General features: G+C 36.6%; 2 protein-coding genes across 2 annotated transcripts; both read left to right on the forward strand.

The window, feature by feature from the left end:
* Positions 1-3,265: 3,265 nt before the first annotated feature.
* Positions 3,266-13,522, forward strand: LOC149260742 (uncharacterized). The gene is made up of 3 exons (XM_089421042.1): positions 3,266-3,598; positions 8,669-9,200; positions 13,432-13,522. The coding sequence occupies exons 1-2, from the start codon at positions 3,423-3,425 to the stop codon at positions 8,931-8,933; spliced, it is 441 nt and encodes a 146-aa protein (XP_089277168.1). The 5' UTR covers positions 3,266-3,422; the 3' UTR covers positions 8,934-9,200; positions 13,432-13,522.
* On the forward strand, positions 11,907-14,189 carry LOC149260743 (uncharacterized). The gene is made up of 3 exons (XM_089421045.1): positions 11,907-13,518; positions 13,612-13,704; positions 13,877-14,189. The coding sequence occupies exons 1-3, from the start codon at positions 13,390-13,392 to the stop codon at positions 14,072-14,074; spliced, it is 420 nt and encodes a 139-aa protein (XP_089277171.1). The 5' UTR covers positions 11,907-13,389; the 3' UTR covers positions 14,075-14,189.
* The last annotated feature ends 1,230 nt before the right edge of the window (positions 14,190-15,419 follow it).

Genomic DNA, 15,419 nt, shown 5'->3' on the forward strand with positions numbered 1-15,419 from the left:
TACCTCTTTCAGAGTAAGATAGACTTCTTTCTTCAAACAAGTAACAGTTGTTCGAAAAAAAAGAACAACCAACAACACCCAAAGTACTCATACCGACTTTCTCTCCTACCGAACCGAAGCAAAGCGTAGGTAACCGACTTTCTTTCTCTCGATACGGCAACCGAAGCGAAGCGTAGGTAACCGACTTTCTTTCTCTCCTACCGAAGGTAACTACCAAAGGTAGGCATTCATCTACCGAAGGGAGGACGACAGGTAACTGACTTTCTTTCTCTCGATACGACAACACAACTACCAAAGGTAGGCATTCTTTCCGGCATCTTTCCAACTCTTGCTCTTACCTCTCTTTCCAAAGGAAGGAAGGGGGGTGTGGGGGGAAGGAAGGATCAGCTTCCTTCCCACCGCCAATGAAGGAAGGGGGTTGTAAGGAAAATATTATTAGTGCCAAATGAAAATTTATGTTAGGGATGCTTTCACATAGTTAGTTTTGTAATTATTATAAACATCACATACATAACAACCACAAATAAAAAAAGTATGTAATATATAAGAACAAAACTAATGAAGTTGTTAGTACTAAAATGAGGCATATACTATCACATGTAATCTTAGATATACTTAGTGTGAAACACCATGACATCAATGTCTGAGCAATTTGTAAATGTGCAACAAGGGCTCAATAGGGGGCTAATATTTATTTGATAGTCACGTTCTTGGCTTTGTTGCTTCATTTGAAGGAAGGAGGACACTATTGAATTATTTCAATTACATGGTTCACACCTTCCAAGTATTAGTTAACTTGCCTAAAAAGGTTCCTAACACAAGTGATCAATGCAAATATCACCCATACGCTACTTTTGTTCACAAAACTTAACTCTCCCACTTTATTTTTGTAAAGACCCACTAATTCAAGTGTAGCCATGGTAGTTGATGCACAACCTCATGTGCACCAAAAAACATCCCATAACCAACCTCCTCGAACCAAGCTTACCCTTCCACTCCTAACACCAAAATGTGCAACACTTATCATAGGGTCCAAGGGGTATTGTCCTTGGTGGCCTCTCATCACTATTGATAACTAGGGTTTAAATGTCACACCCCATGCTTGTGAAACATCTACATCATTTGGCACATTGAATTCCATCCATGCGCACCAAGTTCTAATATGCATGCATGCTTATCCTATATCTGCTTATATTTAGGAATGCCAACCATGACATAACCATTACAATATCTTTCTTCTTATTCTTCTTCTTCTTATTACTATAGAAAAAAAGGACCCTTTTGTTATTCACGAGGAAGAAAAAAAGCACAAACATTGACAAAAAGATTGTAACTTCTGTCATTACAATGGGTTGCCAGAAGACAAGGCATCACGACCCAGAAGAAGAGAAAAAGAAGTTGTTGTAAAACCAGGGTTTTACAATTTTTTTTTCTTCTGCAAATTATAAGACTGACTAGAAATGACAATAGCATGCAACCAAAAATTGTAGAAAGTGTATTATACAACCACGAAGAGGGCCCTACTATGAGAAAAATGAAGACAGTGACTAGAAATGACATTAGCCTGTAACAAAAAATTCCCGAAAGTGTATTATACAACCATGAAGAGGCCCCTGTCAAGAGAAAAAGAAAGACATTATATTTGAGGCTAATTGAAAGTTGAATGTAGACTCACTTGAAATTTATAGTAAGCTAGTTGATAACTAATTGAAAATTTGACTTAAAGCTGATCCATATTAGTATATGGGCATCGAATGAGAACTTTGAACTGGGTTGCCAACTAATTCATCATAATATATGTAACCTGTCTCCAGACAAATAATTCTTTTTTAGAGAGAATCTACAGTTGTATTTAGCTCCCTATGGATGTGATGGAAATTGATTTCCTAGAAGTGGTTCTTTAACTCCACAATTTTGCTTTTCCAGGAGGATAAACTTATAACTTCCAACTATGCTTTACTGTCATTTTCTTTTGGCTCCATTACAATATTTGTATGTCAACAACATGGCACACTACAACCAAGAAGATGAACAATTACATCATTAAGAGTTACAAAACCATCTTGCCATCGAATAACCAACATTAATTAAACAACCATTTAACAACATAATAGCAATTACACTATATATATATATATATATATATATATATATATATATATATATATATATATATATATATATAGATCACATTACACGTATAAATACCGCATTTCAATAGAAGTTAGATGAATTGCGCTAGTCCCAAAGTTTTGCTTTGACTTGATTTAAACTCTTCTTCACTTTGTGATTTTTGTGTTATCCACTAGCATAGACCCATCTTAAATATAGATATAATATGAGCGGAGAGGGATCCAATTTCTTCATTGGCAATTATTTTTTATGAGCAAACATTATTTAAATGTTTTGTATTTTTTTTTTTTTTTTTTTTTTTTTTTTAAATTTATTTTGGCCGACACTAGCAAAATTTCAACTTTGATGATGGACAAACATCATTGTAACCATACTAGGCTGTAGAGTGAGCTTGGCATATTCATATTATTTTCATCCTCAACATTGAGGATTGTGCAAAGCTCAGTGGAAGATGCCCCTTGGAATGATGGACAAACATGGCTGTAACCATACTAGGCTGTAGAGTGAGCTTGGCATATTCATATTATTTTCATCCTCAACATCGAGGATTGTGTAAAGCTCAGTGGAAGATGCCCCTTAGAATAGTTTTGATGCCCCCAAAATGACTTCCATTCTCAACCCCTCCCCATGACATTTGAACTTAAGACCTCGTAACAACTAAAACCCATACAAACCAACTACCCTACAACTTATCATGGATCAACCACAACAATACTTATTATAATAATTTAAAACCAATATTTCTAATTAATTTTCCATATTTATCTTATTTACAAACCCCTCAACCCCATCCCATTATTATTACAATAAACACAATAATATATCACCGAGGAAAGAGTTCAAAATTGCGAAAACAAAAAACGCACAACAACCTCTGGTCCCAACATGACAACATGAATGAAGTAGGCCTCTCATGTTGGAGATGATTTAGGGGTTATTCCATGGCCTTCTCTCCCTTTGAAACCCCCCAACCATCCCTGTAATAATTTATTATATTATCTTTAACGATGCTACTTTTACTCTCAATCTTTAACAGCTACCGGCCTTCCCTCTTCAAAACCCTTATATAGAGTGTTTTCTCTCCATCGACCTCAAAAAACCTTATATAGAGTGTTTTCTCTCCATCGACCTCTTTGCCCTTTGCCTTCAAAGCATTTTTGCATAGTTAAATCCTTTGTCCAAAATCCTCGGGGTTTCGCATTCGTGTCTGATATTGGGCGAGTTTCTGGCATATTTTGGATCCATCGATTTCATTCGAGCCCTCCCTCTATGCACTATATGGTATTGGGATGGCTGGAACTCAGGAGGATCCTGTTCTTACACGGGCAGTAGATGACAATTCGAGAGAGAACGAGGATGATGCCGGAAAGGAAGAGGACACTGGAGCTCAGGTTGCACCCATTGTTAAGCTTGAGGAGGTTACTGTCACCACGGGCGAAGAAGAGGAGGATGTCCTTCTTGACATGTAAATTTCTTAATCCATGGCTATTTCATGATTTTGTTTTCTCAGTTGAAAGTTGTTTTCATGGCCTCTTCGGTGGCCCTTTTCCTGTGCACATAAATGGGACCTTGACTATAAGGAAGATGCATTTGGGCAGTTATTTACTTCTAATTTTTCTCCTTTTTAGTAAGATCTGTTTTTATCGGGTTCTCGATGTTTTGTTCGCCTGTTGATGATGATCGGATTTGTCATTTCAATGGGGTGCTGAAGAAACTCTATGGTAGATGCATTTAGCGGGCTATGGTTTGTTTTATCGGGTAATTAGGGTTTTGCTTTTCTGTGTATTTTGTGAGTTTCTTGTTGTTTTGATGTCCCATTGATATTTTGATCAGCATTTTTTGATCTCATTATGGTCTGTAATAATTGTTTTCCTATGTTGATAGGCTGCCGATGAAGATTTTTTCGGGGATGCATTTGATGGTTTATTTGTTATCATTGGGGGTTTTGTATTTTGACGAGTCTTTTTATATTTTGTTGAACTATAGGCCATCCTTTTTTCAATGTCTTTGAAGAATCTATGATGGTTTCTCTGTTATTCTGGTTTAGTGGGGGGTGTGATGGTCATTTGTTATTGTTAAGCATACGGGGTTTCGTATTTTTTGGTTTTTGGATTAGCCATTGAATACTGAATTGGGCCTATTTGATAATCTGTATTTTGGTTATTGGCATTAGGGTGATTTGTCTTTTTATGTTGTGAGGTGGTATGATTCAGGCATATGTCTGTTTTGGTCTTCTGTCAACTGTTTTCGTTGACTTTCTATGATGTTTTGAACAGGCTGTTGATCATTTCTGTACTTTATGGGGATGTATGGGATGAGCATTCTTTTGTTATTAAATAGTTGATGATTTGTATTCTTACATGTTTGATGTTATTATTGAGCTTTTTTGTGGGATCCTTTTCGGTAATGTTAAGGAATATCTCTTGTGTTTTTAATAGGTCGTTGGTAATTTATCTTTGAATGCATTTGATATGGTGGGATATTGCGGACGTTACTTCTAATGGATGCCATGGGCTCTTAAAATGATCCTAATGCAGTTTCATTGTTTATTAATATTCCCATTCTTTTTTATATGTTTGACCCTGCAGGAAGGCGAAGCTGTATAGGTTTGACAAGGATGGGAATCAATGGAAGGAGCGTGGTGTAGGAACAGTAAAGTTTCTTAAGCACAAGGATACTACAAAGGTTCGGCTGGTCATGAGGCAATCCAAGACATTGAAAATATGTGCAAACCATTTAAGTATGTAAATTTGTTTGTTTGTTTTTTTTTTGTGTAATTTCCCCCCTGAGATTGTAATAGCTTATCTTACGTCCAAGTTTTAAGAGGCTTTCTGTGCCGAGAATTTGTGTTGATCCTTATTATCTGGATCATATTGTTTTTTTTTTTTTTTGCCTTGCAGTTCATTCCCCAATGTCACTTCAGGAGCACGCAGGTAGTGATAAAACTTGGGTCTGGCATGCAACTGATTTCTCAGATGGGGAACTGAAGGAAGAAGTCTTCTGCATTCGTCTTGGCTCTGTAGACAGTGAGCACTGTTCTTAGACTCTTCTAATCCTTGTTATGATCTTTTCTTTCTGTCTTGTATTTTTCTTTGATAAAATCAATGTTTGAGTACCTATATTCTTGGATCATTTCATTGAAGGGTTGATTTTGCATATGTTCTTAGGATGCTTTTGTGCAGATTATAGTGGGTTGGTAAGGGATCCCCCTCCCCAAACACCCTATCAGCATAGTTAAGACTTGAGTTTAGGGTGGCTTTAATTATCTCTAGTAATAGCAAATGATACGGAGGATTGTGCATAACCCACCCCCTTTTTGATTCCAATAAGCAGAGGTGGTCACTATGGTAATCCGATTTCAATTTGTAGTTAGAAAATGGGGTCACAACTTTCCATATTTTTTGTTTTGTTTTGTCTTTTTACATCAAACAATAGTATATTTATTAGAACCATAGTCAACTAAACAAACAGGAAACAATTTATTTGACAGGTGGAAGAAGTGATAGGCTTAGAGCAATTGAATTGTAGGCCATGCTTCTTGACAAATTGATGAACAGATGTCTCCTTACTTGAGATTTAGGTTGGCACCATGGCACCATCCTGTCCATCATTATACACTAATCTTGTCATTATCTTCTTCACTGTGAATGACTGGCCTGTTCCCTGCAAATAGATCTGGGCATAGAGGAGCCAATCCAAGAACAGTAATCTCTAGCACAAGACAATATTAATGATCTAAATACCTAATCCTGAAGCTTGAGTTTGATTTTTCTCTACTGGTTCTGAATCTCTGATTGAGAATCTCCCACTCGTCATTATCAAACCTTCTCCTTCATCATTGGCATCAGCTGCACTGCTGAGGTACTTTGGTTGGTTGTCATTGGACTTGAGAGCTTGAAGTTTCAAATGATTATAGTAACAGACACCCAGAAAAGCCAGTCCACACCCACTCAAGTTTATGACTGTAACCTTTTCATTTATTACAGACAAAGATTATGTTATGAGCAGCCAGTCCTTGACAAGACCAGCAACATTCATAGTCAAGGCTGAAGTCTTTCCTATCAGAAGAAACACTGCAAGATTAAGAGCCAAGGCACAAGCAGAAATGTCATGTAATCCAAATCAAAGGAAGAGGCCCTGATTATCAGAAATGGGTATTCTACTAAGGCCCAGGGGGTGCTGAGAAAAACAAGGCAACAAGGAGCAACAAAGATGTGATGGGATTCAACTTAATCCCTTTTGATGTTCGTGGAATTTGTATGAGAACCAATTGGGTAGTCTCACATGCAACTGCACTTAACTGGAGAATCACCTCCCATGCATTCATCTTGGCCTCCCCATAAGCTGAAATAGTAACTCCAATGGATATGGCCAACATATTGGCCTCGGGCTCACCTTTATAAGCTTCTTTCTTCAGGGAAACCACAATCAAATACACAGCAATGGGAATTAGAGCTTTCAGCATTTGAAATAATGATACTGAGAGGAAAACATAGGCAGAATTTGAAAACCAGAGACCCAAAGAATACACTTATCAATACTATGGGTTCAACGAGCTTGAAGACTCTTACAATAGCAACAGCCAGTGTTGAGTAGAAGCCCATGTGAATCATGGTGGGACTGATCACACTAAAGTTGTCAAGCAATGGCAACTCCAATGGATATGGCTAACATATTGGCCATGGCCTCACCTTTATAAGATTCTTTCTTCAGGGGAACTGCAATCGAATGCATATCAAATGGGCACAAGAGCTTTCAACATTTGAAATATCGATACTTTGAGAGACATGCACCAAGGGCTGCATCATTTAGGATTTGTACTCAGTTTAGGTGTCATATTCAAGGGGAAGTTGTTATGCTTCCCACCACTTCATAGATTGTTAGAGTGATGAAACAAAAGAGGCTCCCTCTTGAGGCTAGATTATGTCATTCATATCAGCTGTGTTGTTGATGTCCTAGCTCAGCCAGGTCTTGCCAAAACTCTGTTGAGGTTCAAAATTTATTATAAACTGAAATGTCTTCACAAGAATTGACCTCATAAAATGCCATAATCACAAGATATGCCATACATGGCTGTGATTATGGCTCGCAAGACCCTTAGACTTTGAGCAATGAGGCTCGCAACATCACTTATGATTATGCACTCTACAATTCTGTGACCAGCTGAATGTCAAGCAATTGAACCGCGATTTAAATCCTATTTTGTCAGCAATAAGTACTATACTTTGTCTTTATTTAGTGTAGAGAACCAAGCACTTATTCTACTCATCTATAGAAGGGACAATGGTTGTTTGCCTATGAGGTATAAGGAAATCCTATCAGATGTTTTGTATTTTCGTATGGAATTGAATCATACTCCTGCACACTGTAACATTCATATATATCAACCTGTAGAGGCTTTAATAACACCTGGTATTCTGGTTAGTGATTTTATTGGACCTCATGTGCATATCCTACATGCACAGGATGGACTATTCATATGTTACAGGGTATTATTCTTATTATTTAGGGTGCACATCTTCAGGTGCTCAATAACGATTACTAGAACAGTCAGTTAATTCTGCAATTTAAAGGATGAAAAAGGAGGTTATAGGAGTCTAGTTTTGGTTCTCATCCACAATGTCACACTAGTCTGCCTGGGCATGGTTCTCATGGTTTAATAGTGACTTGAGGAGTCATAATACCACAGATCACTAAACACGAACAGCTAAGGTAGCCCAAGGACAATAGCCATCTTTACACATTAATTAACAGGTCTTACATTAATTATCCTAGGGGGTTTTAATACTTCCAAATGCTTAAAAAACAGTTAGCAGAGCATTCACATTACACATTCCAGCAATCTTTTCTATAAACCAACCAAATGCAGTCAGGAGAGCCCTCCTTTTAAACTATACAACCTTATTGTTAGCATGATCAACCTTATTTTAATATATAGTGTGACAAACCGTATGTGACAGGCAGGTGGAAAACTTTTCTCGCAATTGACTAAGCGACGTCCTGCGAGCCAAACTTGAGATGGAAACCCTCGTCAGAAGTATATGCTTGGCTCTTTTCCAAACAAATGAAGAGTCAATGAGGTTTTGTGTAATCACTTCTGGTATCGTATTGGGTTAACCCACCCCCTTTTTGATTCCAATAAGCAGAGGTGGTGACTATGGTAATCCAATTTCAATTTGTAGTTAGAAAATGGGGTCACAACTTTCCATATTTTTTGTTTTGTTTTGTCTTTTTACATCAAACAATAGTATATTTATTAGAACCATAGTCAACTAAACAAACAGGAAACAATTTATTTGACAGGTGGAAGAAGTGATAGGCTTAGAGCAATTGAATTGTAGGCCATGCTTCTTGACAAATTGATGAACAGATGTAGTTCCTCGTGTAAAGTATCACCTTAAATCATACAGTTAAAAAATAATAAATCTATGGTTAGTGTGTCATTTTTAAAACTATTTCCAGATCCCATGGAAGTTTGTAAAGTTTCACCTTCAATCATAGAACGTAATAAAACTATGCTTACTGTGGGTCACAGTGAACCATGCCCAAGTCCCAATGGAAGCTTGTGGGCCAGTTTCATTCAGATGGGGATATCATACCTGATATTCACAGCAATGTGGGTCTCTCCAAACATCTTACGCTATAGCATATACCCTGTCTTCCTCACAGACAGCATGAAATGCAGTTTGCACATTGACATTGTGGCATACAGAGCATATGAAGATGTTTTATTACAATGCAAGAACACTGGTATCATTCACATGGATAATCTGGGCATCCAGCTTTGGTGTGTTGGGTGACATTGGTGTGAACTGGGGAATTCTGTCATCACAAAGACTGGCTCCCTCTATTGTTGTGAAGCTGCTACAGGCCAATCACATTATGAAAGTGAAGCTCTTTGATGCAGATCCCAAGGTCTTGGAGGCTCTGATCGGCTCTGATATTCAAGTCATGGTTGGCATTACTAATGACTTGCTGGAAACTCTCAGTTCGTCTTCTGAAGCTGCTGACATGTGGGTTCGTGACAATGTCGTACGCTATGCTTTCAATGGAGGAGTCAATATCAGGTACATCCTTATATTTTGGCTTTCCATGTGTCTATACCAGCTCTATTTTATTAGTAGTTTTGGAAATCTGATAGTCCACTACACTATAACTAAGAACAGCTCTCTCTAGCAGGTACTTACATCTGAGAAGCTCAACGAGTCACTGAAGCTAATAAAATAGTTCATAGAATCTCAAGACCTCAATACAAAGGTCAAAGTTTAAACTAGGTTATTTTCATGCTGTATAAGTTCTTGATTTGAGTGGAAATTTGGGAAACAGAAGTTATTTGGTGATCTGGCTTCTCTGTCATTATATTCCTTAATTCTTTGAGGTAAACTGTATATATATCCAGCATTCAGATCATGTTGGTCTATTGGCATACAGTACAATGTTTTAACTTTTCACTGAGTTGCAAAACTCTTTGATTTATCCTGGGTTTTCCGAGTTTATGATTTCCCAGTTTTTGCTAATTTTCTCCTGAGCTTTCCGAGTTGATGACCCCTACCGATTTTTGCACCAAACTAATAACTTCCTCTATGATGTAGTTAGAATCCATAGTTTAAGGAGATTATATATCTTCGTCACCCATTGAGACCATGTTGGGCTGTTGGGTGGTGTTACAATTTCAATGATGCTGCTCTATGGCCTAATATCTTCCTTATTTGATGACGTTAATTTGTTACAAGTAGTTGCTGCAGTATATGGCTTTTAACATTTATAGACACAATTTTATTCGGTGCATCTACTGCTGCTGGATCATTTTGCCAACCAACAATTAGAAGGTCATCCTTCGCTTATCCCTGTGTTTAGGGGGAGATGTCATGCTAATCTTGAGCTTGCCAAGGCCATGCAGCCCTAGGTTCTCTGATTGTCAGGAACACCCATATTTGTTACATGAGTCCAATCGAAACTTGAATAACGTCATGGGATATGAAATTGGTATCATTGGTTTTTCATCGGTACCATCAGAGCCGCAGTTTGCCAATTTTTGCCAATTTTTTTTGCCGATGTTTCCGAGAAGATATTTTCTGTACCCTCTGCCGATTTTTTGCCGATGCCAATTTTTTCAACACTGTGCTCGATATAGAAGGCATCCTAATTGGTTGATCAAAATATAGGGTGAATGTCATAATCAGACAGATGCTATGGTCAGCCATTTTGAGGTGTTTGTTTTATAGACTTCATTGGTTGAGCACATTGGGTACAATGACTGACAACATATAACGTGTTGATCCAACATTCTGGATCATGTGACTATGAAGGGTTACGACCCAACAGTCTGGACTGACGTACACCAACTAAAGTCTTAGTCACTAGTTGTCGCTTTCTTCTATAACGTATTGAGCTCTCACACACATACACATACAACTTTCTAATGATTCTCACATAGACAAACTCTAATGCACTCTCAAAACCAGATCACAATGGGCTCATGAAAACTTCGCTTTCATAACAGAACCAAATTCACTTAACTAGGTCTGGCAGCCCAACTGGCACACAGACCTAAATCTTAGCTCTCATAAGCAGCTTTGGTGCCAAGTTCCAACTTAATAATTGCGTGAACAGTAATGCAATTCTAGACCAGTAACCGTGAAAGAATATAAGAAGCGTAAATCAACTATTACATTCCAGTTATAACATCTCAAATGATTAAGCACATTGATATAGTTCATCTCTAACCATAATATAAATTACATAGCAGCATGCAAAATGGGCTCCGGACCGCAATACCTATCATTTAAAAGACAAGGGCTGTCAAACAAGTTGCCAAAGGATGGATTCACCTCCCAGTCGTAGACATTCCTACATGACTGTTACACCCAAGCAGGGCTAATGATATGATAAGGGAGCACAGTTACGGGAGCATACCTCTCTCAGTGTCACAAATTACAAATAGTTTTACAACAGAAATCACCTAGCTGTACCTAACCAGGTTTAGGTCTTCTTGTTGGCCTCAACTAACTCATGTGAAAATCAGTATGCTAGCCCAAAACTACCTTGCTGATCCCAACTAAATAAAGGTAAGAGATATGCTAGATCAGGCTTTTGTAGGAGAGCACTTCTACTGGCTCACAACATCATTTATGATTATGCACTCTACAATTCTGTGACCAGCTGAATTTCAAGCAATTGAACCGCGATTTAAATCCTATTTTGTCAGCAATAAGTACTATACTTTGTCTTTATTTAGTGTAGAGAACCAAGCACTTATTCTGCTCATCTATAGAAGGGACAATGGTTGTTTTCCTATGAGGTATAAGGAAATCCTATCAGATGTTTTGTATTTTCGTATGGAATTGAATCATACTCCTGCACACTGTATCATTCATATATATCAACCTGTAGAGGCTTTAATAACACCTGGTATTCTGGTTAGTGATTTTATTGGACCTCATGTGCATATCCTACATGCACAGGATGGACTATTCATATGTTACAGGGTATTATTCTTATTATTTAGGGTGCACATCTTCAGGTGCTCAAGAACGATTACTAGAACAGTCAGTTAATTCTGCAATTTAAAGGATGAAAAAGGAGGTTATAGGAGTCTAGTTTTGGTTCTCATCCACAATGTCACACTAGTCTGCCTGGGCATGGTTCTCATGGTTTAATAGTGATTTGAGGAGTCATAATACCACAGATCACTAAACACGAACAGCTAAGGTAGCCCAAGGACAATACCATCTTTACACATTAATTAACAGGTCTTACATTAATTATCCTAGGGGGTTTTAATACTTCCAAATGCTTAAAAAACAGTTAGCAGAGCATTCACATTACACATTCCAGCAATCTTTTCTATAAACCAACCAAATGCAGTCAGGAGAGCCCTCCTTTTAAACTATACAACCTTATTGTTAGTATGATCAACCTTATTTTAATATATAGTGTGACAAACCGTATGTGACAGGCAGGTGGAAAACTTTTCTCGCAATTGACTAAGCGACGTCCTGCGAGCCAGACTTGAGACGGAAACCCTCGTCAGAAGTATATGCTTGGCTCTTTTCCAAACAAATGAAGAGTCAATCAGGTTTTGTGTAATCACTTCTGGTATCGTATTGGGTTATTGTTAGAAGCGATAATTGGATTCGGATTCTCATCGAGTGAGTTGTTCTGCTTTCTCAATTTGAGAGGGTTTGTTTGGAGGGAAAAACGAAAGAGGACATACAAGAATAGGGAGGGGAAAGATGCAGAGGAAGAGGATTGAGAACATTGTCAGCAGGCAGGCTACATTTTCGAAACGTAGGTGGATTGCTAAAGAAAGCTTACGAGCTCTCGGTGCTCTGCACTGCAGAAGTTGAACTTGTGATTTTCTCCCCAGCAGGAAAGCTCTATGAACTGTTTTTTAGTGCAAATCCTACTATTTTGATTCTAATAATCATGGCTATGCAAACCTCATGAGATTCTTACTAATAACCCCGGTGGTGCAAGCCCTAGTAAGCTCGATGTTGAAAAACTTAGTGTAAAACCTCCAAATCGCTGGTTTTGTTGTAGTGCTTATTGGAGAGTATATAAAAAATTTCACACCTTTTTATGAGATATGGGAGGAAAACATGTTAAAGATTTTTAATAAATATAAAATTTCCAAAATGATGCTAGTTACGTGTGATTCTTTTTTCATTGTTTGTGATTATGAAAAATGAAACTCAATGTTTTTTCATTAGTGCACACATATTTCATTCCAGAGCCGATAACAATAAAAGTGAAGAATTTATGGTCCAACGTTATAATTAAGGGAGATGTTTAAGGATGACGTTTGAATTTTGTTTTTCATTTTAAGACATTTGGAGCAAATATTAGGAAGGACTTTGAGAAAGGATTGTCCTTGATTTTCGAAAATGGAGTTGTTCCTTTCCAGCCATATGCCCCAAGTGACCATCAAAGGGAGAGCTCATATGTTTTTTGGATGTTTTCTTTATAGCCATTTTTTTACACATATCCATAGAGTCCCCATGCCATTGATGTGAATTACTTGTTCGGTTTTTTTTAACCAAAATTTTTAACCAAACAAGAAAAATTTTAAAAATGCCTCAAGATCAAAGACTGAAACAAAGACCTATTGACATACCTTTTAAAGTATGGAAAGAACTTGTAAAATCATATGAGAAGTTGGATGCACAAAGAAAAGCCGACAATGAGAGCATTCAGGTATTGAATTTTTCATTAAACATTATTTAGAATGTATTAATACTTATAAGTATCTTAGACATGTATTTGTGTGAAAATAAATTGAATTGGTTTATGTTTAAGGACAAGGCATCCAAGGCGAGGTTAACCAAGACAAAAGTCACTCATCGTAGTGGCCAGAAAGGTTTAAAAGCACTGATAACAACCTTTGTAAGTATATTAAACATGTGATATTTTTTTAATAAATTTTGTACTAGAAGAAAGTCATTGTTATCTAATTTCTCCCTATTTACTGATTGATAGGAACTAAAATATGGAAGACCTCCAAATCATTTGGAAAAGGAGGTGCTACAGCAAAAGAGATGGGTTGAATTTGTTGTTTGGATGGACTCTATGGTATGTAATCTTAGTTGGATTTTCAATATACTTTTAAACCATATTTTCATTTTATTTTTTAGTACTATTAGATATTATATCTTACCTCATTTTATGGTTAACATTGTATAACAAAAACATGCGTTGTGTTATGTAATTAATACTAACATGTAATATTGATTTTTTTTGTCAGAATGCTATAGGTAATGATTGCCAAGACGATGATCCAAATTATGTTCAACATATATCAGGAGATGATGAGGATGAGGATGGGGATGATGGTGGTGAAGGAGGAGATGATGATGATAGTTGCGGTGTTGGTGATGATGTGGATCAGAGTAATGAGGATGGTCAAGATGATCATGAGGATGATCTTGGTGGTGGTAGCTAGGCATGCACATGCATTGTTTTTTATGAAGAAATTATTGTGTAGAATGACATTGCTATGTTTAGATGGGTGTTGTGAATTTACCCTATATCAATGAGACATTTTGATTTTGTAATCATACGATGAGTTTGATTTATGTATGTTGTTAATTTATCGTAGAATAACGATATTCATGAAATATTTTGATTTGTTAATCATATTTGAATTTTACTTGTTTTGATTAAAAATAATACTGATTTTATTAGTATTATGTTGCTATTTTATACATGTTTTGAAAATTGTTAATGACACATTGTTATTTTTTTGGATGGATGTTGTCAATTTCTCTTAAATTTCTTTACAAATGATTTTGAATTGTGATATCTGCTTTAATGATATTTAGAAACTATCATATATTTCACTATGAATCTATAAAGGGGGTCATATATGTAAAGGAAAATATACTCTATATAAGAAGTCAAATGCGGATGTAACCATGGATGCAAAATTGAAAGTAAAATTGGATGTTAAACTAGGAATTAATACAAAATGCAAACAATTGACATACAAAGTGTTTTAAATTAGAAGTGAAAAATTGTGCAATAGTTGACACAAAGAAGGGAACAAAACATGGCATACAAAAGGATATCAAATTGGGCAAAAACAAGGACACATAAATGGGCACCAAATTAGATGCAAAAAAAGACAACAACTAGATGTAAAATAAGATGCAAAGTTGAGCGTTAAAAAGAAGCAAAAAACGTTACAAATTAATATGCCAAATGATGATGCAAATAATGGTGTAAATTTGGGATGCAAACTTGGGTGCAAAAAAGGAAAAAAAAAGATGTAAGAAAAGACATAAAACAAGATGCAAAATGGGGCTGAAAAAGGTGAAACCAAGGATTTCATATTGGATGTAAAAAATGATTCCTAATCACATGCAAATTTAGGCTCGAACTGAGACACAAAATTATATGCAAATGTGGACACAAAATGAGGCAAAAAAAGATGCAAATTTGGATGGTGAAAACGATGTAAAACTAGACACCAAAAAAATGCAAAATTGGATGAAAAAGTCGGTGTAAATAATGGTGCAACATTCGACACAAGTAGACACAAAAAAATGGTGCAAAAAGGGGCATAAAATAGCTTAAAATTGGATGCAAAACTTGAGACAAAAACAAATACAAAAGTAGACGTAAAAAATGGCTCTAAATTGAATGTACCATTAGACACAAAATAAGATGCAAAGGTGGACACAACACATGACTCAACATAAGATGCAAATATAAATGCAAATTTGGATGCTCAAAATGATGTAACATTAGATGCAAGAGATGGTGTTAAAAATGATGCAAAATTGGAT

The sequence above is a fragment of the Pinus tabuliformis genome, chromosome 6 (genome assembly GCF_031772625.1).
Source record: "Pinus tabuliformis cultivar Carrire ecotype Pingquan chromosome 6, CPIR1, whole genome shotgun sequence".
Lineage (NCBI taxonomy): Eukaryota > Viridiplantae > Streptophyta > Pinopsida > Pinales > Pinaceae > Pinus > Pinus tabuliformis.